This window comes from Loxodonta africana, chromosome 13 (assembly GCF_030014295.1).
Source record: "Loxodonta africana isolate mLoxAfr1 chromosome 13, mLoxAfr1.hap2, whole genome shotgun sequence".
NCBI lineage: Eukaryota > Metazoa > Chordata > Mammalia > Proboscidea > Elephantidae > Loxodonta > Loxodonta africana.
In genome coordinates, this window is record NC_087354.1 from 6,938,500 (window position 1) to 6,965,244 (window position 26,745).

Consider the following 26,745-nt stretch of genomic DNA (forward strand, 5'->3'; position numbering starts at 1 on the left):
AAAGACACCTGACCCAAGGCCAATGGGAGTGTGAACCAACGCACCCTCGGACCCTGGGAGCCCCTGGTTCCTGCCTGCCCATCACCCAGCAGTGTCTGCCTTGAATCTCTCCGCTCTGAAAACCCCTCCTTTGCTAACTGAGGGAGTTTGGTCTTGATTTTAAAAAAGGGCTACACTAGACTGAAGTTGCTTGACGACTGCTGTGCTGTAGACTAACCTACTGTGTGACTGTAGATTGTAGCACATCCACCACTGCTAGTCCACCCAGAGAGCACGTTCAGCCAGCAATCTTGGGGCAGATGTTTTATTTATAGAGAATCAAAATTTATGCATATACATGACACAGGCATTACACATACTACACTTTCCATGACAAAAGTTACGGTGCTGCTCACAGAAAGGCCTTGTTCCAATCACACACTGCATACGTTAAGACGCACACAGGGGGAGAGGGAGGACCTAAGGGTCTTTTTTTATTTCTTGGTTTAAATAACCTCTGGATTTACTTCAAGTAATACTGATCATTTACTGTTCAAAAAGCCTTTAATAAACAAATTCAGAATAAAATTAGTTGAAATATTTATAATATGGTTTAATTGTTATACATTATATCCAATATACAACCAAGACGATGCACACACTTGAAAGGAAGAAAAGAGGAAAAAATCTATTGCACCCACAAGTAAAAAGGCTTTATTCGTTTTTGGAACGCTGCAATTCAGTCTTTACATAAACATTTACACACTTTAGTAAACGCAGAAGTCCTACATGTAATGCAGCATTAGGGGCGAGACAACCATTTTCAGTCTCAAACATAAATGTTAAGTGTCCAAAGCTCATTTCCGGCCATCACTCTGCTCCTGGGCAGTCCCAGTCGCCCTGCCTTCCTTCCCCCCAAAATGTAGAGACTCAAATTCAACATGACGCGGACCAGACACTCTGCAGTCTGAGCCGCTCAGCGCTCGGCTCTTTGCTCACGGTCTCTTGCCATTCGCCTCGTGATGTATTTCTTCATCCTAGTGTCCTGTTAGATAATCTTGTGTAGAGTCCGATGCGAAAGAATCTACGTCTTCATTATCCGAGTCGTCACTGCTGTCGTTGGCAGCAGGCTCTCCCGTGAGGGCTATGCGAGCATAATCATCTGTGTCGATTGATTTACAGAAGTGGATGGCGTATTTCAGCTTTTCCTCCAGCACCTGTTTACAGGAGTACTTGGGCAACTTCAGCAAAAAGAAACATGTGTACGATTCAGGAAGGAAGTGGTCGGGAGGGTTGTATTTGTCCAGTACCTGTTGAGGAAGCATGTTAAACAATCAGGGCCACAGACACACGGACAGGTCAAACTGCAGATCTGTTTTATCATGTACAATAGACTATCAATACTCAGAAAAATCATATTCTTGGCAAATAACAAAATGTCAGAAAACGTAATTCTGCCAATTTTAGAAATAAAAAGGAGAAAGACATTAATTCATAGGATTAGAGTAGGAAATATCAATTGATTATTATGATTACTTTTTTTTTTTTTTTAAATCATCAATACTGAGGATCCAATGGCTTCATCCACACTTGCTGACACAGGTGGGAGCCCAGCCCTCCCGTCCAGAGCCTGGGGCAGGTGTGGGCAGGTCAGGCGATAGCTCTGGCCCACACACAGAGGTCCTGGTGAGTCCATCAACCCACCTTCTGCCACTACGACTGAAGACACTAGGAAGCTAGCAAGAATTGTAAGCGAGAGTTAGAATTACCTCCCTTTTAAGAGAAAAACTATACAGACTGTCATAGATAACCCTGAAAGATGAATACTTTCCTAAACAGGCCAAAAACTCAGGCGACAGAGCTTGGAAGACAGCTTGCCCCAAATCCTTACCAGTATGCTGGGGACAAAGTGGGCACTACCAGTCCCGTCCCTCGGAGGAGCCTCGCCGCCTCTGTGGGACTCCCACAGGACAGTACAGCTGAGTGCTCCAGGAGAGAGAAGATGGGCGGGAGAGCCATGCCACTAAAAGGACCCATCAGGTAAACAGGGCTTGTTTCTAGACAGAACTAGGTGAGGGTCACAGAGCAAAATTCTTGTTCTCAGTCTGATAAGCTTTCTTATTTTTCTCGGTAAGTTACATATTACTCAGTCATCCCTCTTCCACGTTGCTGTAAAAAAAATATTAGCATAGCACACATGAAAATACCTTGTGGGGGGTGGGGAAAGGCACAGTCAGCGTACACAGAAGATGTATGCTATTTGCTTAAAAATACAGTACTCAAGAAAAAAAACGAACAAGCCTCTGTATTCATAAAATTGTGAGCCATCAAATTAAAGAAGCTAGGTATTTCTCACTGTTTCTAATCCACTCCAGGACTCTGTGTGTCTCTCCCACCCAGTATGCAAGCAGGCACCAGGAGCAATGGACGTGGCCAGCAAAGCAGAGGAGCGTACCTGGATGACAAAGTCTCTGCCCCGGAAGTCGGCGATGGTCCTGGGAAGCCTGGTCCTGCCCCACACAAACCGAAGGAAGAGGGAGCGCTCCGTGTTGGAGAAGGACTCCATCACCTCCCAGAACCACTGGATCAGAGGTGCTGAGGGCTCAATCCCTTTATATGTTGCCACCGACTTCAAAAGATGCAGAGGGATATCAGGGCTGCCACAGACCTACAGAGGAACACTCTATCAGGGCTGACTGACACTGTCAAATCCTTTCATTGTCAGCTGAGAATCTATCACACTTTCTTCCTACCAAGGCCTGTTCTTAGGAGGGGCAGTGTATCAGTGTGCCTGAGAGGGCTGGTAGGATGAAGCCTTTCTTTCTGCCTGACCCAATCTTGGAAATCCAGGATGGAGGTGCACTTTGACCTGCACCTCAGCCCTTTTCTGGGGGTGGGGTGGGAGGGTGAGGAGAAAGAGCACACTCAATGTACGTGTGCCTGTACTTCATTCAACACGCGTGGATCATCTTAAGATTTCCAAGTGCAAGATGAAACTAGCGCGTGACATGGATTCGGCTGTTCACCGTGCAAAGGGCACTCCTTTGGGACCCAGCAGGAAGTCAGCGTACCATCGTCTCCAGTTCGTATCCAGTGAAGAGAGAGAGGAGGGGCACAGGCACCACACGGGCCATCCCTTCCCGAACAGCAGCCACTTGCTCATCAAACTCATGGAGTCTGAAAGAAAACATTCACTTCACATTTCTGTTAGTGATAGAGACTTTCTCTTGGCCATACCAAACCTTACCAGGCAACATGTGGTCACATACTTCACAGCGGGAAACGGTCAGGAATACAGCTCAGGTGAAAGTGTATGTGTCTCACAGACCTGGCCCAATAGCACTTCTCACAGGACATTGTCCATCAGGCTGGCAGACACCACATTCTCTTAAAAGATCCACCTACAGACACAGGTTCTAAGACCCAACTCTCAACACTGCCTGGGTCCCCAGGAAGAAGCCCAGAGTAGTCTGCCCTGGCCCTTGGTGCCTGCGCTACCAGGACGAAGAGACTGAGTGGCTGTTTGGGACTCCTGCAGCTGTGGCGCCAAGTCAGACACTGGCATGGGGCACAGCACAAGGCACAGCAACTGTGGGCTGTCCTCAGTCTGATGCCAGGAACAAAGCCACCACCCAGGCGACCCACCACGCTGATGTCTTGTTCAGTGCCCTCAGGAAGGTGCTATATGCACCAGAGTAAACACCAGAGGGAAAAGCTCACGAACCTGTAGTTTATGGCCAGGCGGACATACTCGGCCCGGTTGTCTAGCGTGATGTGAGTGTGTTTAGAGCTCAGCTGGATGTCCTGGCCGCTGGCGCTGGGCACCGTGAATGGCAGGCTCATGGCCTCAAACTCCTCTGAGGTAGCCTCGTTGTCACGGATGTACATGAGCCCAGGGATGAAATCTTTGTCCACCTTTTAGGAAGAGACGGCACTGTGCTGAGCCAGAGGTTATCCCATGCTCCTCCCCACAGGGGTGCCAGTACATTAACCAGGCTGTGAACCATGACAAAGCAGCCAAGAGCCAAAGCAAGAACGCACAGTTCAAGGAAGTCCCTTATAACTAACCCCTGAAAAAGCACTGGGGGAAAAAAACCCACCACTGAGTGTATTCCGACTCACAGCGACCCTATAGGACAGAGTAGAACTGCCCCACAGGTTTTCCAAGGAGTGCCTGGTGGATTCAAGCTGCCAGCCTTTTGGTTAGCAGCAGAGCTCTTATCCACTGCACCACCGGCGTTTCTGAGAAAGCATTAGCACCTGGTAAATGACGAAATCCCTTCACAAACACTGCACAAAGGAAAACGCAGTGCAGGAAGGAGGGGTCCCATTTCTACGCCTGAAACCTCTTCAAACTCAGCTTCCTCAAAGGACAAACAGCCACCTGACTTATCTGACAAGATGGTTTGATATCAGCATCCGTGAGCTGCAAAGCACTGCAAAGCATATCGTCTAACAAGTTCTCCTAGAAACAACTGGCCTAACATCAAAAAGACCCTCTACTACTCAAACTGTGGTCTGCAGACCAGCCATGGGGGCATCACCTGGAGTGTAAGACAGGCTGGGTCCTGAGACCCGTCCTGGGCCTCCCAGACAGACTCTGGGGACCCCCGTGCCCACGTGCTCCATGTTTCTCCAGGAGGCAGCGCTATACAGTCCACACCACACGCTGCACAGACCTACGCCACGCAAGTTACCTCACTGAGGTCAGCGATGGTGAGGCTCATCCCGGCCAGCTGCTTCCAGACGGGCTCTGCGAGGCTGAGGCTGAGAGGGCTTCCAGTGCGGATGGCGATGCCCAGTAACACACCTGGTCATTCGAAACGCAGAGGACAGAGGACACTCATGACTGATGATGAAACCCAGTGCAGACTTAGCTCTACAGAGGCCTCAGCGCCTCTAATCAATGGCACTCAAACCCATGTGACAGCCACTCAAGAACAGGTGCATATTCTAATTCCTCAATTCTTTTTGTTCTTATAGGCCCAGTTTCTAAATGCTACCAGAGTTTTATCTCAAGGTAGAAACCTTTTGTTCTCTTTCCACCAACAAATGTTAGCTACAGAGACGCCAGTTAGTACTCATGTGATGGCAGAACAAGCAAGTGGAGCTCCCGGGGGCAGGTACTCCGCCCTGCAGCAGCAGCCCTGCCTGCCCCTGGACATGAGTGGACCATCTACCAAGCGTGCTCCACGCAGAACCCTAAGGGAAACAGGTGGTGGGGCTGGGTAACAGCCAGCTCCTCCCTTCTCAGGTGCATCATCTTGAGGGCCAGATACAGTTAGGATACAGAAACACTGGATTTCAGTGGCGGCCACAGCATCTTCTATCTTCAAAATGCCATCACACTAATACAACAGCTGGATACATCTGGTCTGCAGCCCTCCCTACATCAGGGCACAGACAGAGCTAGGGCACAACATGCACCCTCTGTCAAGAATAGAACCTGCAGTACTAGAAAGTCAACAACAAACACCTTGCGAATTTCTATAATTCGGGGGAAACATTTAGATAGTAAATGTTAGAAATAATTTCTATTGGAAAGAATTTCAAAAGACAGAAGTAGGTATTCAAAATATCTTCTGTCACTAACAAGGCAGAGAGTAGAATCAAACCAAGATAAAAGGCAACCATGAGAATCTGGACTTTCCGGAGCCATGGAGGCTCGATGAACCCTTAAAACTACTGTCCTGAGACAATCTTTACACCTTAAACCCAAAATTCCCCTGAAGTCTTCTTAAAAGCAAACAACAGTTTAGCTTAACTAGTCAAGAATGCCTTGAGCGTTGTGCTCTTTTAGGATTTATCTATATGGGATCAAACTGAAAACAGAAAATTCAAAGATAGGAAACTTAGGGGACAGCGAGTTTATGTTAATGGGGGGGAACAACTCAAAAAAGGAGGGTGAGAATGATTACACAACTCAAAGAACATAATAAATGTCAATGAACTGTAATTGACAATATTGCTGAATTACCTATGCTCTGCTGTGTACAGTCTCAACAACAAAAATAAAATAGATCATATATACAACCAAAAACCAAACCAAACCCAAGTGCCGTCAAGTTGATTCTGACTCATAGTGACCCTACAGGACTGAGTAGAACTGCCCCATAGAGTTTCCAAGGAGCGCCTGGCAGATTTGAACTGCCGACCCTTTGGTTAGCAGCCGTAGCACTTAACCACTACGCCACCAGGTTTTCCATTACACATACACATAAAAAGACAAGCATGGATGACACAGACTGGGCACCGACAGCCAGCCCAGCAAGCACCTACCCAGGAAGCGGAACATGCTTGTGTGCACAGGCGCCCGGGCAGCAGGGCTGAGCAAGTAGCAGTCCCGGTTGGCCCCAGATTCATCTCTGCCATTGGGCGTCACAATCAGAAGAGGAGTGAGTCCGTTCTGAAGCTCCTCGCAGATCTCGGCTATGGACTCACTGTAGCCACCACCACAGTCATCCACAGACTCACCTTGGGTGACAAGGAAATGAGCCACTCACCGACTGTCGCAACAATGAGCATGTGGGAACATGGGAAGGCATCTAAGTAGGCTCCCCAGGTGCCCCAGAAGGACATGCACTCACGTCCCATCAGTATCTCCAGGACTCCCGGCTTCTCAGCACACAGAGGAGGTTCTTACCCACAAACTTGACTTTCCAGACTCGGTGCGGAAGGAGAAGGCTGTCTGGACTAAATGCGCTCATTTTAGCACACATCTGCCCAAAGACGGATTTTGTGCCATCGGGGCCTGCTAGCCCACCTTTGCTTCTTGAGCGTTTAACCTAGAAAGGAGAGAAAGAAAAAATATGAACCAGCCTTCACCCCTGCAGACTGCTTCACTGCGTCACCGTGGCCTCTCTGGAATGAGATTCTAGTAAGTCCAGAAGTGGCCCTCCTGACAGACTCTCAGCACTCACAAAACTTGCGCCAAATGGCTGACAACCAAACCAGACACACTGTCTTGTGAGACACCACCTCCCTCACCTTCACGTACTTCACTGCATCGATGATGTCCCCAATTGTCATGTCATCAAGCTCCTACCCCAGTATGGTCACCCCTCGTATCCACGATTCTTATCCTTTACTACAATTTTTGAACAGCTCAGATGAAGGACACCATGGCCCTTACCAGGATGCCTCAGAGCCACCTGTGACACTGCCTGAAACCACATCACAGTAAAAAGCTGAGGAGTAACATGATCGTAGGAGTGTGCTTTTACACGGAATCCTTCGGCTAAAGTCTCACCATTTCAGCTTCTTCGTGTGTCCTAGTTGAGTTTAAACAGTAATTCTCCTTAGTACAAATTACCACCACCAAGACGAAGAATGTGAGAACACTGATGGTAAACGGTAAAGGTGGTGGTTATCCGCATGTGGAAGAAACCCGGCTACATGCTGCTCACTCTGCTGTCACCATTGTCACCTCGTCTGCTCCTCACAGGGACTCTCCAAGGCCCACATATCCCCACAGCACACGGAGCCCGAGAAAAGACGAAATATGCCAAAGCGTCACAGCTGCTATGTCAGGTGAGATGCCAGCCATGTGTGCACCAGCAAGACGCGGAGAGGGGACACCGCGGGGGGGGGGGCTCACAGGTGAAGTAACTGATTTTAATTGTCTTTAATATGTATTTCCTGAATTTTCAGAAATGATTAATTCTGTAATTAAAATATTTTATATACACTGATTTTCAGATCCTGTTACATAACTAATTCAAATTCAAAACAAGTAAACAAACAAAAGCCCTCCAGGGACATGAACCAAGTTGTAGCATTTCTGAAAGGCTTCTCACACCAGGCAGGAGGCCAGTGGTGGCGGTGGCTGGGACAGGCAAGGGCGGGCATCTACGCAGAATCTGGCTCGGGGCTGCTGTCTCACACGCAACTTGGGTTCACTGAGCGTTTCTACCCTGTGTCTAACTTTTGTCAGAAAAACACTTCTACTTCCATCTTTGTTGAAACCTTTTTAGCTTCAGGAGTGTATGATGTCCCGAGTGAAAGGAACCTGCTCTGAAACCCGAGGGCCATGGGCCGTGCTGGAGCCTGCCATTCAGATGTTAGGCAGCACCACACGCCATGTTGAATATCACTTGTTTGCTCTATAAAAACATTCCAGATATAAAGGCGTCTGCAATTTCTCCAATTCGTTCTTTCAAACGTGTATTGAACGTTTTCATAGTGCAAAGCAATGGGCTGGGGATACAGAATGAGAAGCAGGCACTTAAAGAATGTGAGACGAAAAGTTGTGCCTCAGCTGGACTCTAGCCATCAAGGCTTTCCCGAGGCCCTGAAGCCTCTCTGCCTGGAGCTTGACCAGCCAAGCTGTGTGCTTCTGGGACAGGCCACGGGTCAGAACCACGCAACAGTTGGCAAGAGATGACTTGTAAGCCATCAGCTGTCCTTACTTTCTGACCTGATAAAACACAGCAAACCAAAAAGATCATCCAAGGCAGGGAAATAAAAACTCTTTTATGAATCTAATTAAGCAACCCACTCACTTGTAAAATTAGCCTACTGACCTACAGCCTACACTGGACACTGACGTCAGGGAAGAGGGAAGCTGCCTTTGACCACATCCATCAATGTGGTCACATGTAGTGTCTAACAAAGGGCAGGGTTTGATGCCTTCATCCAAAATGCCCCCAAGTACAACTCCGGAAAAACTCCTAGTCATGTAACCAACATCAGGGTAGAAATCATGTGTTAATACCAAAGGTATAGGAACAAGGAATTTTTTTCTTCACAGTTCTCTGCTTCTGTGCCAAGGAGCTGGGCCAATCTCATCTGCGCATAAATGTCAAGTGCCTCACAGAAGTACAATCCAGAGCCGTGGTTTTTCCTTCTTTAATTAATTTTTTAAACTATAAGCTTATATACATTCAGTAGCAGTATAAATTCAGAGATGGTCTGCTTCTCACTTCTTTGGTTACTATGAGATAGTACTAACCCATCCTGGCCTATCAAAAATTGGCAAAGAAAACTACCTGAGCTGGGGAGGGTTTGAGGCAGCATACAATTCTGGTTGGAAGGTGAACCGCTTTGAACTTGCTATAGCCTTTCATGCAAATGTAGATCTCCGCGGCCTTTGGCCCAGCCAGGCTTCTAAGCCTCAACCAATGAGAACATGTGAAGACAGAGGTTGGACACAGCCCCGCCAAGCAGCCCTCTCTACATCAAAGAAAATGAGACACAGCCTTTGAGCCCCCACCAGAGGACTCTGAAAACAGACTGCGGTACATCCCTCCAAGAAATAGCTGACAAACACAAACAATACCACAGAATCCTACTTAATGGCATGGGAGGCATTCACAATCCATTCAGTGCAAAAAAAAAAAAAAAAAAAAAAAGGCAAGTTATAAAATAGTGTGTCTACTTTTGATTACAACAAAGAGACACATCCCCAAGACATAACAGTGGTTGTTATTGCTATGTGGCACAAAGATGGGTGATTTCTATTCCCTCTTTTCTGCTTATCTGTATTTGTACTTCAGGGTTACCTGAAATAAGTATTACTTCTGTTATAAAGAAAAAAAAATTCCAGTTCCCACCTGGAAGCCTAAGCATCACAGGACATTACAGACGGGAACTGTCAAAGAGAAAAGGAGTCACTAGCTTTTTAAAGCAGCGACCCCCAAGAAGTACTCCATAAGCATCCTCCTCTCCCCACCGCTGGCACACTATCCGCAACCCATGGACGCATCGCACCTGAGGTGGATGATTCTCAACGAACCCCTCCTGTGTTACCTGGATCCGATTCAGCTCCACCACGGGGCCGTGCTGACGGTCTCGCACCATGGTTGCTTGTACCACTTTTCGGAAAGCTGCCTCCTAAAACGTGTCAAGCAGACAAGAGTTCAAAATCCAACATAGGAAACATCACTCGTAAAGAAATCACAATACTACAATTTTGTTTAAAATCACCCGTTCCCTAAAAGTCACATTTGGTTAAACACATTTGATTAGACAGATACAAACTATCTGTCAGGTCATGAGCAGCGGGGCGCCCAGCAGTGATAGAGGGCATAGGCAGATGGGCAGCCAGGGCTGCGTTTTCTGATTGTCATCTCAGGCGCCCCACTGCTTGCAGGGTGCTAAGGGCCTGCTCAGTCATGGATGAGTGCTAGGCGCCAGGTGTGGCTAGGCCTTGAGAATGCACTAGGACACAACCCTCTCTGCCAACTGTAGGCTTTAGACTGGCAGGGACTAAGATGCCTCAGCACTGAGTGTATGGCGGTAAGACTGACCAGAAAGATACAGCAAGGGCCAAGGACCCTGGGGTGGCCAGTCTCAGGGTGGGAAATGGGGAGGGAGGGCATGAGTGGAGGTCTTGGTAGGGAGTGGGCACTTGGTGCACATCCACTGAGATGAAACTCAGGTCCCAGGCAAAGACTGTGAGAAAGACAGTGATGTGGGGTACAGCCTGCACATAAGGGACCATAGGGGGAATCTGGACATTTCTCTAAGGGGACTGAAAGCTGGAGACAGGACCAGTGGTGTATGGTACTGAGTGCTCAGCCTGAGCTAGAGCACGGGTCTGAAAGGAGTACATCAGAGTGTGGATGGTTCGAGGGGGCTTGGTGAAGGGACAACCATGGCCCGACTGGGAGAACAGCAATGCCAAATGGAAGAAGGCAGAGATTCAAGGCCACCTGAAGGAGGTAGGGTCGATAGGAGTCCCAGGTGTCTGCTGGAACCTAGTGGCCACTGTTACTCCCAGGAAGCGGATGGCTGGGGGACCACAACGAGTCCTTACCATAGCCCAGGGCCCTGCAAACACCAAGTAGGACAAGAGCTGGCACCGTCTGGGGCCCCTCTCCTGGGAGCAGAGCCTGAGAAACATGACCCCTGAGGAACAGGACATAGGAGGGGACCCAGGGAGGGGTGATAGAGGCCCAGCCATGCACTCATTGCTTTTCAGACAGATGGAGGGTAGCACAGTATCTGGAATATGGTACTGAGGGACAGGACATAGGAGAGGACCCAGGGAGGGGTGACAGCGGCTGAGCCATGTGCTCATTGCTTTTCAGACGGATGGAGGGCAGCACAGTATCTGGAATAGGGTGCTGAGGGACAGGACATAGGAAGGGACCTAGGGAGGGGTGATAGCAGCCGAGCCATGTGCTAGACAGATGGAGGGTAGCACAGTATCTGGAATATGGTGCTGACGGACAGGACACAGGAGGGGACCTAGGGAGGGGTGATAGCAGCCAAGCCATGTGGTCATTGCTTTTCAGACGGATGGAGGGTAGCACAGTATCTGGAATATGGTGTTGAGGGACAGCTTTTAAATGTTTAATGGTGGTTAGCAGAGGAAGGGAGAAAACCTAGGAGGACGGAATCACTGAACAAACAAGGGCCCCAGGAAACAGAAAAGCAGGAGACCTTGGTGGATAAAAATAATGTGTATTATGCCAGGCAGAACATGAACATCAAAGCATTTCTCATGCTCCCGTTAGCTTTCTCCCCCACGGAGTATGGTTAAGACATCTAGGAATGTCTTAACTTCATCCTCCTTCTTGAAGGACAGCACTGCTGAATATAATATTCCTGGTTGGCAGTTCTTTTCTTTCAGCACTTTAAATATGTCACCCCACTACCTTCTTGCCTCCATTGTTTCTAAGGGGAAACTGTGATCTTACAGAGAGTCCCTTGTACATGACATTTCGGTTCTCTCTTGGTCCTTCCAAAATTATCTTTATCCTTGGTTTTATAGACCTTGGTAATTTATATAGGTGTGGCTCTCTTTGGGTTTACCCTATTTGGTGTTCATGGAGCTTCCTGGATGTGTAGGTTCATGTCTTCTTTCAGATTTGGTAAGTTTTTGTCCATTATTTCTTCAAATACTCTTTCTGCCCCTTCCTCTCTCTCTTCTCCTTCTGGGACCCCCATAATGCATGTATTGTTCTGTCTGATAGTGTCTTACAGATCTCTTAGGCTCTGTTGACTTTCCTTCATTCTTTTTTATTTTTGCTTCTAAAGACTCAATAATTTCAACTGCCCTATTTTCAAGTTCACTGATTCATTATTCTGCAAATTGAAACCTGTTGTTCAGCTCCTTCAGTAAATTTTTCATTTCTGTTAATATACTTTCCAGCTCCATTATTCCTGCTTGGTTCTTTTAAAAAATTTCTACCTCAAAAAGGTAACCACAAAGGAGAAAAATGACCGTACTCATCAAAATAAAATACAAGAAAAAAATACAGACTCAGCAGAAACAAAATCAACACCATCAAATATGAGGAAAGGACAATTTATGATAATCTACTCAGCACATAAAATTAAGTGGGAAAAAGAAACTGTCAACAACACACAAAAAAAGACATCAAAATGATAGCACTAAATTCATACCTATCCATAATTACCCTGAATGTAAATGGACTAAAGGCACCAATAAAGAGACAGATGGTGGCAGAATAGATTAAAAAAAAAGATCCGTCTATATGCTGCCTACAAGAGACACACCTTAGAGACAAAAAACAAACTAAAACTCAAAGGATGGAAAAAAATATATCAAGCAAACAACAATCCAAAAAGAGGAGTGGCAAATTAATTTCTGACAAAATAGACTTTGAAGTCAAATCCGTCATAAAGGATAAGGAAGGACAGTATATAATGATTAAAGGGACAAGATACCAAGAAGATATAACCATATGAAATATTTACGCACCCAATGACAGGGCTACAAGACACGTAAAACAAACTCCATCAGCACTGAAAAGTGAGATAGACAGCTCCACAATAACAGTACGAGACTTCAACACACCACTTTCAGTGAAGAACAGGACATCCAGAAAGAAGCTCAATAAAGACACGGAAGATCCAAATGCCAAAATCAACCAACTTGACCTCACAGACATGTACAGGACACTCCACCCAACAACAACCAAGTATACTTTCTTTTCTAGTGCACATGGAACATTCTTTAGAATAGACCACATATTAGGTCATAAAGCAAGCCTTAACAGAATTCAAAACACTGAAATATTACAAAGCATCTTCTCTGACCATAAGACCATAAAAGTGGAAATCAATAACGGGAAAAGAAATCAAACACTCGGAAACTGAACAATACCCTGCTCAAAAAAGACTGGGTTATAGAAGACATTAAGGATGCAATAAATTCAGCGAATCCAATGAGAATGAAAACACTTCCTATCAGAGCCTTTGGGACACAGCAACAGCGCTGCTCAGAGGCCAATTTAGATCAATAAATGCACACATACAAAAAGAAGAAAGGGCCAAAATCAAAGAATTATCCCTACAACTTGAACAAATAGAAAGAGAGCAACAAAAGAAACCCAAAGGCACCAGAAGAAAACAAATAATAAAAATTAGAGCTGAGCTAAATGAAAAAGAAAACAGAAAAACTGAAAGAATTAACAAGACCAAAAGCTGGTTTTTCGAAAAAAATCAACAAAATTGATAAACCATTGGCCAAACTTACAAAAGAAAAACAGGAGAGGAAGCAAATAACCCCAATAAGAAACAAGATGGGCAATATTACAACAGACCCAAATGAAATAAAAAGAATCGTATCAGGCTAGTATGAAAAATTGTATTCTTAACAAATTTGAAAACCTAGAAGAAATGGATGAGTTCCTGGAAACACACTACCTACATAAGCTAACACAAACAGAGGTAGAACAACTAAATAGACCTGTAACAAAAGAAGAGATTAAAAAGGCAATCAAAAAACTCCCAACAAAAAAAAAGCCCTGGTCCGGATGGCTTCACTGCAGAGTTCTACCAAACTTTCAGAGAAGAGTTAACACCACTACTACTAAAGGTATTTCCGAGGACAGAAAAACACGGAATACCATGAAACTCATTCTATGAAGCCACCATATCCCTGATACCAAAACCAGGTAAAGACACCACAAGAAGAGAAAATTATAAACCTATGTCCCTCATGAACGTAGATGCAAAAATCCTCAACAAAATTACAGTCAATAAAATTCAACAACATATATATATTTTTTTAATCCAAAAAACAATTCACCATCATCAAGTGGGATTCATACCAGGTATGTTGGGATGGTTCAACATTAGAAAAACAATTAATGTAATCCATCACATAAATAAAACAAAAGACAAGAATCACATGATTTTATCAATTGATGCAGAAAAGGCATTGGACAAAGTTCAACACCCATTCATGACAAAAACTCTCAGCAAAACAGGAATAGAAGGAAAATTCCTCAACCTAATAAAGGGCATTTATACAAAGCCAACAGCCAACGTCACTCTAAATGGAGAGAGCCTGAAAGCATTCCCATTGAGATCGGGAACCAGTCAAGGATGCCCTTTGTCACCGCTCTTATTCAACATTTTGTTGGAGGTCCTAGCCAGAGGAATTAGGCTGGATAAAGAAATAAAGGGCATCCAGATTGGCAGGGAAGAAGTAAATGTATCTCTATTTGCAGATGACATGATCTTATACACAGGAAACCCTAAGGAATCCTCAAGAAAACTACTGAAACTAATAGAAGAGTTCGGCAGAGTATCGGGATACAAGATAAACATACAAAAATCAGTTGGATTCCTCTACACCAACAAACAGAACATCGAAGAGGAAATCACCAAATCAATGCCATTTACAGTAGCTCCCAAGAAGACAGGAATAAATTTTACCAGAGATGTAAACGACTTATACAAAGAAAACTACAGTACACTTCTGCAAGAAACCAAGAGAGACTTATATAAGTGGAAAAACATACCTATACCTTGCTCATGGACAGGAAGACTTAACATTATAAAAATGTCTACTCTACCAAAAGCGATCTATATCATTTAATGCAATTCTGATCCAAATTCCAACGACATTCTTTAATGAGATGGAGAAACAAATCACCAACTTCATATGGAAGGGAAAGAGGACACGGATAAATAAGGCATTACTGAAAAAGACGAACAAAGTGGGAGGCCTTACTTTACCTGATTTTAGAACCTATTATACCGCCACAGTAGTCAAAACAGCCTGATACTGGTACAACAACAGATACATGGACCAATGGAACAGAATTGAGAATCCAGACATAAATCCATCCACATATGACCAGTTGATATTTGACAAAGGCCCCAAGATAGTTAAACGGGGAAAGGACAGTCTTTTTAACAAATGGTGCTGGCATAACTGGACATCCATCTGCAAAAAAATGAAACAAGACCCATACCTTACTCCATGCACAAAAACCAGCTCAAAATGGATCAAAGACCTAAATATAAAATCTAAAACAATAAAGATCATAGGAAGAAAAAATAGGGACAGCATCAGGAGCCCTAATACCTGGCATAAACAGTATACAAAACATTACTAACGATGCAGAAGAACAACTAGATAAGTGGGAGCTTCTAAAAATCAAACACCTATGCTCATCCAAAGATTTCATCAAAAGAGGAAAAACACTACCTACAGACTCGAAAAAAGTTTTTAGCTAAGACATTTCCAATCAGCGCCTGATCTCTAAAATCTAAATGATACTGCAAAAACTCAACTGCAAAAAGACAAATAACAAATAACCCTATTAAAAAATGGGCCAAAGATATGAACAGACACTTCACTAAAGAAGACATTCAGATAGCTAACAGATATGTGAGGAAATATACACGATCATCAGTCATTAAACCAAACCAAACCCACTGCTGTCGAGTCGATTCCTACTCATAGTGACCCCACAGGACAGAGCAGAACTGCCCCGTAGAGTTTCCCAAGAGTGCCTGGTGGATTTGAACTGCCGACCTTTTGGTTAGCAGCCATAGCACTTAACCACTACGCCACCAGGGTTTCCCACTAGTCATTAGAGAAATGCAAATCAAAACTACAATGAGATTTCAACTCTCTCCAAGAAGGCTGGCATTAATCCAAAAAACACAAAATAATGTTGGAGAGGCTGCAGAGAGATTGGAACACTTGTACATTGCTGGTGGGAATGTAAAATGGTACAACCACTCTGGAAATCGATTTGGTGCTTCTTTAAAAAAAGCTAGAAATAGAACTACCATACACGATCCAGCAATCCACTCCTCGGAATGTATCCTAGAGAAATAAGAGCCTTTACACGAACAGGTATATGCACACCCATGTTCACTGCAGCACTGTTTACAATAGCAAAAAGATGGAAGCAACCAAGGTGCCCATCAATGGATAATGGATAAATAATGGTATATTCACACAATAGAATAATACGCATCGATAAAGAACAGTGAGGAATATGTGAAACATTTCCTAACATGGAGGTACCTGGAAGGCATTATGCTGAGTGAAAATTAGTCAGTTACAAAAGGGCAGATATTGTACAAGACCACTATTACAAGAACTTGAGAAACAGTTTAAACAGAGAAGAAAACATTCTTTTGTGGTTAGGAGAGGAGGGAGGGTGGTACGGTGGGAGAGGGGTATTCACTAATTAGTTGGTAGATAAGAACTAGTTTAGGTGAAGGGAAAGACAACACACAATACAGGGGAGGTCAGCACAACTGGACTAAACCAAAAGCAAAGTTTCCTGAATAAACTGAACGCTTCGATGGCCAGTGTAGCAGGGGCAGAGGTTTGGGGACCATGATTTCAGAGGACATCTAAGTCAATTGGCATAATAAAATCTATTAAGAAAACATTCTGCATCCCACTTTGAAGAGTGGCATCTGGGGTCTTAAATGCTAGCAAGCAGCCATCTAAGATGCATCAATTGGTCTCAACCCACCTGGATCAAAGGAGAATGAAGAACACCAAGGACACAAGGTAATTACAAGTCCAAGAGACAGAAAGGGCCACATTAACCAGAGACTACATCAGCCTGAGACCAGAAGAGCTAGATGGTGCCCAGCTACAACCGATGACTGCTCTGACAGGGAACACCACAGAGAACCCCTGGAGGAGTGGGAGAGCAGTGGGAATGCAGACCCCAAAATTCTCACAAAAGGACCAGACTTAATGGTCTGACCAAGACTGGAAGGACCCTGGTGGTCATGGCCCCCAGACCTTCTGTAGGCCCAGGACAGGAACCACGCCCGAAGCCAACTCTTCATACATGGATTGGACTGGGCAATGGGTTGGAGAGGGATGCTGGTGAGGCGTGAGCTTCTTGGATCAGGTGGACACTTGAGACTATGTTGGTATCTCCGGCCTGGAGGGGAGATGAGAGGGTGGAGGGGGTTAGAAGCTGGCGAAATGGACACGAAAAGACAGAGTGGAGGGAGAGAGCAGGCTGCCTCATTAGGGGGAGAGTAATTGGGAGTATGTACCAAGGTGTAGATAAGTTTTTATGTGAGAGACTGACTTGATTTATAAACTTTCACTTAAAACACAATAAAAATTATAAAAAAGAAAAAAAAAATTATACCTTTATGGAGATTTCTGTTTTGTTCTTTTATCATTTTCCTGATTTCCTTTAGTTCTTTTTCTGTGTTTTCCTTTAACTCTTTGAGCATAGTTAGTACTATTGCTTTAAAGTCTTTGCCTATACAGAAATCAACATTCATTGGTGGTTACCAGGGATGGGAGGAAAAAGGAGGGAGACTCACTCTCTAGATAGTAGACACTTGTTACCTTTGGTGAGGGGAAAGGCAATACCAAAATGCGGGTGAAGTGTGCACAACCTGTCCAAGGTAAATAACACTAAGAATTATACAAAAATAAAAGACTTTTGGTAAATGCTATAACATACACAATTCTGTAATAACAACCAAAAAACATGTGTGGTTACATAGGTAGATATGTATGCATATATGTATATATGCATATGCGAGGGCATGTACGGGAATATCTGTAAACATATGTATATACGTGTATGTGTGTACGGCATATGTATTCATATATATAATAAAACACATAGGTGGGCACAGTTACGGATACTTCCTAGACGTAATCAAACACCTCATGGGTGGATTTGAAGGCTTAGGACCATAGTCTCACGGGACAACTAAGTCAACTGGCATAACACAGTTCAGAAACTTTATGTTCTACATCCTAGTTCGGTGAGTAGTGTCTGGAGTCTTAAAAGCTTACGGGTGGCCATTTAAGATACAAGTATCGGTCTCTACTCATCTGGAGCAAAAGAGAAAGAAGGAAACAAAAGACTCGAAGAAGAAACTAGTCTATAGCTAACAGCCTACATGAACCACGGCCTCATCTCTCCTGAGACCAGAAGAACTAGATGGTGCCCAGCTACCACTACCAACCTCTCTGACCAGGGACACCATAGGTGGTCCTGGATAGAATAGGAGAAAAATGTAGAACAAAACTCAAATTCTTAAAAAAGGCCAGACTTACTGGATCAGTAGAGACTAGAGAAAGCCCCAAGGTTAAAATTTATATCGAAACCACACCTGGGGGTCACCATTCAACTAAATTATGGATTGGCTCATAAAATATACACCCGTGAGTATTGTGCTCCTTTAAAAGGTCATCTTTATGAGACCAAATGCTCAACATTCATCCTAAAGCAAAGATGGGGGGCGGGGGGGGGGGAGGTGCACAGAGAAGCCAAGATTAATGGAAACAGGACAACCAGAAAGGAATTAATGAGAACGCTGGAACATTGTGAAAAACGTAACCAATGTCACTGAATACTATGTATAAAAAATGTTAAAGGGGAACCTAATTTGCTGTGTGAGCTTTCACCAAAACACAATGAGGTATTACAATAAAAAATAAAACCTTTGTCTAGCAAGTCCATTTTCTGATCTTCCTCAGGGGTAGTTTGTCACTTTATTTTGGTCTTTTGCATGGGCCTTATTTCTTCATATGCCTATGATTTTTCGTTGAATTCTGGACATTTACCTGTTATAAAGTGGTAACTCTAGATATTAGCTTCTTACCCTTCCCTAGGGTTTGCTCTTCTTTATTAAGTTTTTGAAGGTTATAGTTCTTTGCTTCAACACTAGACTCCTTGTCTTGGTGCACTTGCTGTGGTCACTGCATACTGGTCTCCCTGCTTTGGGAGTGCTATCACTGCTTCATTCACCTTGAGGCTTCCTGAGTGGGGAGTACTGGCTGTGCCACTTTGGCATCAGACTCCCCACCTCAGGGGCGCTGGCTTTGCCACTCTAATATAGGACTCTCTGCCTGTGAGTGCTGGCCCATGCTGTGCTCACTGTGCTGCTCTGACACAGAACTTCTTGCCTGGGTGTGCCAGCTGCTGCAGTCACCCCAAGATGGCTGTGCTGAGCGAGGGATGGGGGTTGGGTGCGGCGTGGACATGTGGAAACCCACTGCTCTCCCACTGTTTATGTGTGACCTTTTTCTGTACCCAGTGTTCACTTTGGTCCACCAACCCTTTAACTGCTGTCTAGGGTCCTGAGACTGTTCATTTCACAATTTTTGCTTGTTTTCTTCTGGAGTTGTTGTGGAGGGACAGAAACGTGCAACTGTTTATGCCTCCATCTTGCTCCACCTCGATCTTGCTCTCTCTTTTTTAGGCTCCTGTGCTCCTGGGCACTCTGACACTCCTGCGCAGGAGCTGGTGGAGGACCCAGGCCGGACTCTGAGCAGTGGGGCTGTGGCTGTTTAGGTTCTTGGTGTGAAGAAAAGCAAAGTTCAAGGGGTTCTTCAGGCTCCTGTTTAGGTTGCCAGCATAGGTAGCAAAGAAGGAGCACTGACACAAACTAAGAGTGGATGCTCTCTGAGGACGGGCTGCAGGTGTCAGCAGGACACAGCCTCATAAACCCACATGCTTTCCAGGAGAGCAGACATGCAGAGAGTAGGGACCGCAGGGACAGAAACCACAGCCAAGCAGGGGCAGATCTGAAGACGTCAGTGAAAACCAAACATTTAAGAAGAATTAAAGAGTTTTCTCTTTACAGACTGACATAACAGAAAAAAAAAATAAAGCCACAGACAACCAGAGGGCAGAATAGGGTACTACAGAGCATATTCTTCTATGTATAACCTCCCAGACCTCCCTGCATGCTCTAATGGGAGTGGAAAGTCAATTTTCAGAAGCAAGTAACTAACCGAGAGACACAAAAATCAAGTAACTCCACTAGTCAACCTTTGCCTTCAGGGGAAGCTGCAAACCACCGGCATGCAAGGACAGTCAGCCAGGGAGACAGGCTCACAGACTCACCCTAGTTATCACACACCCTCTCACAGCCCCACCCTGACTCTGCTTTCCTGACTGTCTTCACACAAAGACAGCCTCTCTCCCACCATGAACTCTTCTGGTATCTGAGTTGGGCCCCCTAAGCCAGCCCTCCTGTGCCCCTCACTTCTGTGCTCTGAGCACTTCCTGGCAGGAACATCTCCTTCCTCTTCCCACCCACAACAACATCCGCTTCCCAAAAAGATGCCGATCCTTTCCCATGCCCAAGACCAGAGATGAGCGTGATGCATCCTCTGCTTCCAAGGGTGGCTTTCAGATCCTCCGCACGCCCATCTCCTCCTTCAGACGCTGCTGTGTTCAGAGGCCCCTCCTCGGAGCCAGGTGGGCTGTGGAGGACTTGCTCAGGATGAGCGTCCACAGCCTCTGACCCCACGGCCAGGCCGATGGCCACAAGCCCACACCAACCACAAAGGGAAGTGTACTCTATCGGAGTGGAGCACATCCACACCTGTCACCTTTCTCCTCTCCTCACAACAAAAGAATTTCCCCCATCGCTGCCCATTCTCATCTCCACTCAGGGACATAAAAGAAATGAAGCCGAACATAATCAGTCTTGCTACCTTTTTAAATGGAAAATAGTTGAATTAAGTTTTATGTCCATTTTATCTGCCCATACTTTTTTCCTGCTCCCGTTTCCAAAAGAGGGTCCTACCATTACATAAAACATCTGTCATCGTACACTTGTCCCTCTGCCACATGTGAAAATAAGACGCACATTAATCTTGTCCAGCAGAAATTCTTCCAGTTAAGTGGAAATAAAGCCAAAACTAAAACAGTCTGTTTGGACAGGACTCAAAAATTTCCCAACTTTATATCATTAAAACCAGACATAACCTTTGATGATAAAATACAGAATCACAGACTCTTCAGATTAGAGTATTCCTCAGTCCAACCTCCTCACTTTTTCCCTCCACAGTCCCCCTCCCACACGATAACTGAGCCTCTTCTGGAAAACCCTGTCAAGCTGTTTGCCAGAAACCTGATCAATTCCAGTAATGGGAAACCCCTGACTCCGAAATCAGGGTACCCATCCCACGGACAGCTGTAATTATTAAAAACTTCAACGGGTCAAAATATCTCTGGTGACTTTCGGATATCCTCACTTACGTGCCAGCGTTGTAAACGTGTCCTTCCAGTCACCACAGGTGACCTTATCATTTGACTAGGAATCTCTACCGATCTTGGTGCAGGTGTCTACCTAAGAGACGTGTAGCACCTGGCGCCCCCTGCTGGACATCCCTGGGGAAGACATGATCTAATTCTTTTTCTACCTTGATGCTTCAAGGCCAGGCGAGCGGAGACGGACTGATGTGTGAACACAGGCTTAATGCAGCACCCCACCTTTGGGGCAGACGGAGGGGGCAGGAGGCAGAGATTATAAGGGAAAATGTAAGGTCCAAGAGGTAAGAGATTTTTGTGTTTTCCTTCCTTTTTTCCCACTGAGGTATTCTTAGCACCCAGACCAGATCCTGGCACCACAGGTGCCCGATAAACGTTTGCTGGATGAACCGTATTCTATGTACTCCCAGCTTAGGGCTTCAGGTTGTCTTAAAATCCACTGAAGACACTAGGATCACATACAGCAAAGACTGCTGTAAGAGTACCTTCCCCTGGGATATCAGAATTCCTCGCAGTGTGTCAAACCCGACTGAAGGTCCGAGCCCAGTTTCGTGAAGACACCCATCGAGGTCGAACATTGGGATGCAGGGACAGAAGAGCTCCGAGATGTGGTGCAGCAGCAGCAGGCGGTTCCGCAGCGCGATCATTGGGATCTCCTGCAGGTGATTGTACTCCATGGGGACCTGAAAGATGTGAACTGCGGGTGTCAACTTAGGCGCCAAATGCAGACAAGCCACAGTTTTAGCTGGATACTGAAAATATATATATATGTATATATATATATGTTTTTTTTTTTTTTTTTTCCAAAAACAGAGAAGCACTACAATTTCTATTTGGTTTAAAACCTCACCACATTGCTTTTAGAATAATATTAAGAAAGTTTAACTACTTAAGCCAAGTAATCTAGAACCAAAGAGAAGGGTAAAAAATTTACCCTACAGAAATATATTACTAAGAACCATGCACTTTGAGAGTAGTTCTGTGTAATTTGTAACATTTCAAATAGAAGGCAGACACACTGATGCACACAGGATGTTGCATGGTGTGAATATTAAAGATTCCTGAAAGCACTGCTTTTCAGCATCATGAGCCTGAGTTATCCTCAACGGAACACCTCTGTAAATATGCAACGGAAGAACGAAGTATGCATACATTTAAGAGACAACAGGTAGACAGTAACTTTATCACAACTTATTACAAAAAGTTCTATAAAGAAAGAGCACAACTAAAACGGCTCTCGGAGCTTAGGCGCACAGTCAGGCCAGCATAAGGCATCTGCCCAGCAGCCTGGGTGAGTTGAGACCCACCTGTGCAGGGAGCTTCCCAGTGCTGGTGGGCTTGCTGGTCGACCAGGCAAGGGTGTGTGCTGAACCGCAGGCCACGCGGTTAACCTTCTTACCCTGAAGAGCAGCTACCAACCGTGGCCTCTGGATGGCATTTGTGGTCCCATCGCCCAGTTGTCCCTCATCATTGTCACCCCACGTATAAACTTCACCTGGATCAAGCAAGTTTAAAACATTGACTCAGTGGTAAAATTCAGTCCACTTGGACCAACAAATGCACAACAGCCCAGGTCCTCCCATCACAATCACCATTCACTGCCCTTCGAGTCGGGGTTCAAGGTCAGCTGTCTAAATGTCAACGTTGTGGGTGACCTAGATGTGGACGCACTCTAATCACAACACCCAAAGGTACAGGGTCCTTCCTGGGACTCCTGACAGCCTCTGCCGGCCAAGGCTTCGCGTCTTGTGAGGTGAAATGGAATTCGTCTGTGACCATGTGGTGAAGGTGGCACCTGCCAGGCTTCTCTGCTGCCCGCGCTCCCCTCTGTAATTAGCGAGTATTTCATGGGGAAGCGTCAGACACTACGCACCTGCCAGGCTTCTCTGCTGCCGTGTTCCCCTCTGTAATTTGCGAGTATTTCATGGGGAAGCGTCAGACACTACGCACCTGCCAGGCTTCTCTGCTGCCGCGTTCCCCTCTGTAATTAGTGAGTATTTCACGGGGAAGCGTCAGATACTAAGCACCTGCCAGGCTTCTCTGCTGTCGCGTTCCCCTCTGTAATTAGTGAGTATTTCATGGGGAAGCGTCAGATACTAAGCACCTGCCAGGCTTCTCTGCTGTCGCGTTCCCCTCTGTAATTAGTGAGTATTTCATGGGGAAGCGTCAGACACTACGCACCTGCCAGGCTTCTCTGCTGCCACGTTCCCCTCTGTAATTAGCGAGTATTTCATGGGGAAGCGTCAGACACTACGCACCTGCCAGGCTTCTCTGCTGCCGCGTTCCCCTCTGTAATTAGTGAGTATTTCATGGGGAAGCGTCAGACACTACGCACCTGCCAGGCTTCTCTGCTGCCACGTTCCCCTCTGTAATTAGCGAGTATTTCATGGGGAAGCGTCAGACACTACGCACCTGCCAGGCTTCTCTGCTGCCGCGTTCCCCTCTGTAATTAGCGAGTATTTCATGGGGAAGCGTCAGACACTACGCACCTGCCAGGCTTCTCTGCTGCCGCGTTCCCCTCTGTAATTAGCGAGTATTTCATGGGGAAGCGTCAGACACTACGCACCTGCCAGGCTTCTCTGCTGCCCGCGTTCCCCTCTGTAATTAGCGAGTATTTCACGGGGAAGCGTCAGACACTACGCACCTGCCAGGCTTCTCTGCTGCCACGTTCCCCTCTGTAATTAGCGAGTATTTCATGGGGAAGTGTCAGACACTACGCACCTGCCAGGCTTCTCTGCTGCCCGCGTTCCCCTCTGTAATTAGCGAGTATTTCACAGGGAAGCGTCAGACACAATTGAAGTACTTCTCTTTTCACTGAACTTCTGGTTTCTTAATCCGTTTGTAACGTGTGGGAATCAGCGGTTTCCTAGCTTGTTCAGTGCGTGATCATCCGTTACCACTATTTACTCTGTATTCTGATGCTCAAATTGTGCCCGATTTGGCTGGTTTTGTCCCATCCTGAGACAGTCCTACCATGTGGTGAACACCTGCTCGGTTTACGGCACAACAAGGCGTTTTAGGCTCATCTTGTACTTTCCCTGCCCCAAGCCTAGAACCGGCCATTTCTCAAAAGCGCTTGAAGTCTTTAGAGAAAAACCGTATTCAGAAGACAAGATCCAGGTGATCTCCCGTCTCTCCTTCTGCTGCATCTCTGACTGACTCTTCTGCCTTCCTTTCCCGCTTCCAAGGATTCATGTGGTAACACTGGGTTCACCCTGATTACCCAGTATAACCTCCCTATTTTACGGTCAGCTAATTAGCAACCTTAATTCCATCTACAAAGTTCTTTTTGCCATTGTGTTGCGGGGAGCAGGGTCAGGCAGGACCACCTCAATTTCGATGATTCTCTAGGAAGACTCATGAAAATCAGCTCATGGTCATACTCACAGCTAGGACTACAGAGAAAGCACACAAAGCAAAATCAGCAAAGGGGAAAGCCCATTGAGGTGAAGTCCAGGGAACACCAGGTACAAGCTTCCAGAGTCCCCTCCCAGTGGAGTCACACAAGACATGGTTAATTCTCCCCCAGCAACAAGCTGTGAAAACTCGTGTGAATTGTCGTCTACTGGGAAGCTCATCAGAGCCTCAGTAGTCAGGGTTGATATTGCAGCTGCGCACAGAGGCAACCGCTGCCTAGCACAGACCAAGATTCTAGACCCCCAGGAGGAAAGCAGGTGTTCAGCATAATCCACATTTTTTACAACACAGGCACTGTGAGCTACTCTGATTAGCGAGGAAGTACAGGAAACCCCCCTGAGATCCAAGTTCCCAGACATCAGCCAGGTGCCACCTTGCAGTAGGCCTCCCTAAGAACAGCAAGCGTAGGTTAATTCTTTTCCGCACAGCCATGTAACATGACATCTTCATGGGTGTGACACCAGGGGTGAGGATCATGGGTGCTCAGACCTTGCTGAATGCAGGTGGGGTCTCAGAAGGTCTCATAAACTCATCATTTTTGCAGTTCCACACACTGTTCCCCAAGCGGTGCTCTCCTACCTTACACGCATGGCTCTGCAACCCTGGGCTCCCCACCTACCGTCCTCCGTGCAGCACACGCAGTGCAGGGAGCCGGTGGCAATGGCAATGACTTTCTTTCCCTGCAGCCCTTGGACCTGCCGAGGTCTTCTAACGTGGTCATCGGATCCATGGCCCAGCCTGTGGTAGTCCCCTTTGCCCCTAAAACACGGAAGAGATGGGGTGCTCAGAATTACGGGCTGCTCTGTGCACCACCACCCTGCCCACTCACCTCATGCAGTCACTGGGCTTCATTACACAAGCCACAGCCTGCCATAAAAGTTGTGTTCCAGGCTACTAAAATGTGGCTAAAGGAACTTCAAACTAACAATCTCTTTCTGGTAGGATTAAACAAATAAAATCCTTCATACCATGTGTAAACCGCTCCCGACTTGGTAAGTGCAACAGAGAACTGGGATCCGCATTCCACTTTGACCACGCCAAGGCCTGTGAGAGAGTCGATCTAGAAGGGGAAAGACTCAGGTAGCTTCAATAGTGACAGATGACGCTGAGAATCCTCCACGGGTCATGTGCCTTCATGCGGTGTGACCCAGCACACATCACTGGAAACGTGGCATTTCATCGTTGAAGGTTTGCAATCATTTCTCTCGAAAACTAGTGGCACTGTTCTCCAGCAGCGCTATGCTTCTACTCATCCTCCTTCTAGCCCTCTCTCAGGGTACAGCAGCCAGGGTCTGGCCTCCAGATGCCCCCTGCCTATTTCTCCAGGTTCACCTGCCCATTCATGGGTGCAGGCCCTTCAAGTCCAGCACCCAGGGTCTCAGTTGGGGCCCACTCCACCCAATCACCATTCTCCTGACACAACACACACGCTCGTCACCTCTGTGATGTTTCTCATACTTAATTTGTCCTGTTTAAATTTAAGTTTAAATTAACTGAAGCTTAATTAGTTCTCCCCTCCCTGCCCTGCCATGAGCACATCAGTGATGCCCTCTGTGCCTTCCTGATGCCAACCATCCTGACTTTTGAAGGTGCAATGCCTTTGTATAAAGCCTTCTGTAGCATAACAGGGTCTATAACAATTTTTAAAATACAGAAACACTTGGTAATCCACTTGTGGCTAAAATACCATACATCTCCAATGGAAAAAGAGCAAGAGGTGGTAAGAACTAAGGAGGCAGTCCAGAGGAACTTGCTTCCCAGCAGCTGCCAGAAGGGCCACTGCAGGAACCAGGGCACCGCCTCCTGGCGCAGCCACAGGGAGGCAGGGAGAGACAGCACAATCTGGAGTCAAGTCTTCTCCGCCAGGCTTTGGCCCCAGGCAGTGCCCGCCAAAACCACTCGCTGCAGTGATGGACTGTTCTACGCCTGCACTGACCAGCACAGTTGCCATGAGCCATGTGAGCCCACTGAACACTTGAAACACAGCTAGCATGGCCAAGGAACTGAATTTTAGCTTTATTTAATTTTAATTAACTTAAGTAGCCACGTGTGGCCAGCGTCTACCACGCTGGACGGCTCAGCTCTAGGAGGAAAAGCTATGAACGTTCAGGACCAACAGTGCCTAGAT

General features: G+C 46.1%; 1 protein-coding gene across 7 annotated transcripts in view; it reads right to left on the reverse strand.

Annotated features, from left to right (window-relative positions):
* Positions 1 to 666: 666 nt before the first annotated feature.
* The window catches only part of HERC2 (HECT and RLD domain containing E3 ubiquitin protein ligase 2), a 317,707-nt gene continuing 291,628 nt past the window's right edge, over positions 667 to 26,745 (reverse strand). For all 7 annotated transcript variants that reach the window (XM_064296194.1, XM_064296197.1, XM_064296198.1 and 4 more), the window contains 12 exons: positions 25,586 to 25,677; positions 25,237 to 25,376; positions 22,508 to 22,695; positions 21,686 to 21,883; positions 9,727 to 9,810; positions 6,623 to 6,764; positions 6,259 to 6,453; positions 4,677 to 4,789; positions 3,704 to 3,894; positions 3,051 to 3,156; positions 2,435 to 2,647; positions 667 to 1,289 (listed from right to left, as the gene is read on the reverse strand). In XM_064296194.1, the coding sequence (XP_064152264.1) occupies positions 1,017 to 1,289; positions 2,435 to 2,647; positions 3,051 to 3,156; positions 3,704 to 3,894; positions 4,677 to 4,789; positions 6,259 to 6,453; positions 6,623 to 6,764; positions 9,727 to 9,810; positions 21,686 to 21,883; positions 22,508 to 22,695; positions 25,237 to 25,376; positions 25,586 to 25,677 (1,935 nt within the window). In that variant the 3' untranslated portion in view covers positions 667 to 1,016. The remainder of the gene's footprint in view (positions 1,290 to 2,434; positions 2,648 to 3,050; positions 3,157 to 3,703; positions 3,895 to 4,676; positions 4,790 to 6,258; positions 6,454 to 6,622; positions 6,765 to 9,726; positions 9,811 to 21,685; positions 21,884 to 22,507; positions 22,696 to 25,236; positions 25,377 to 25,585; positions 25,678 to 26,745) is intronic.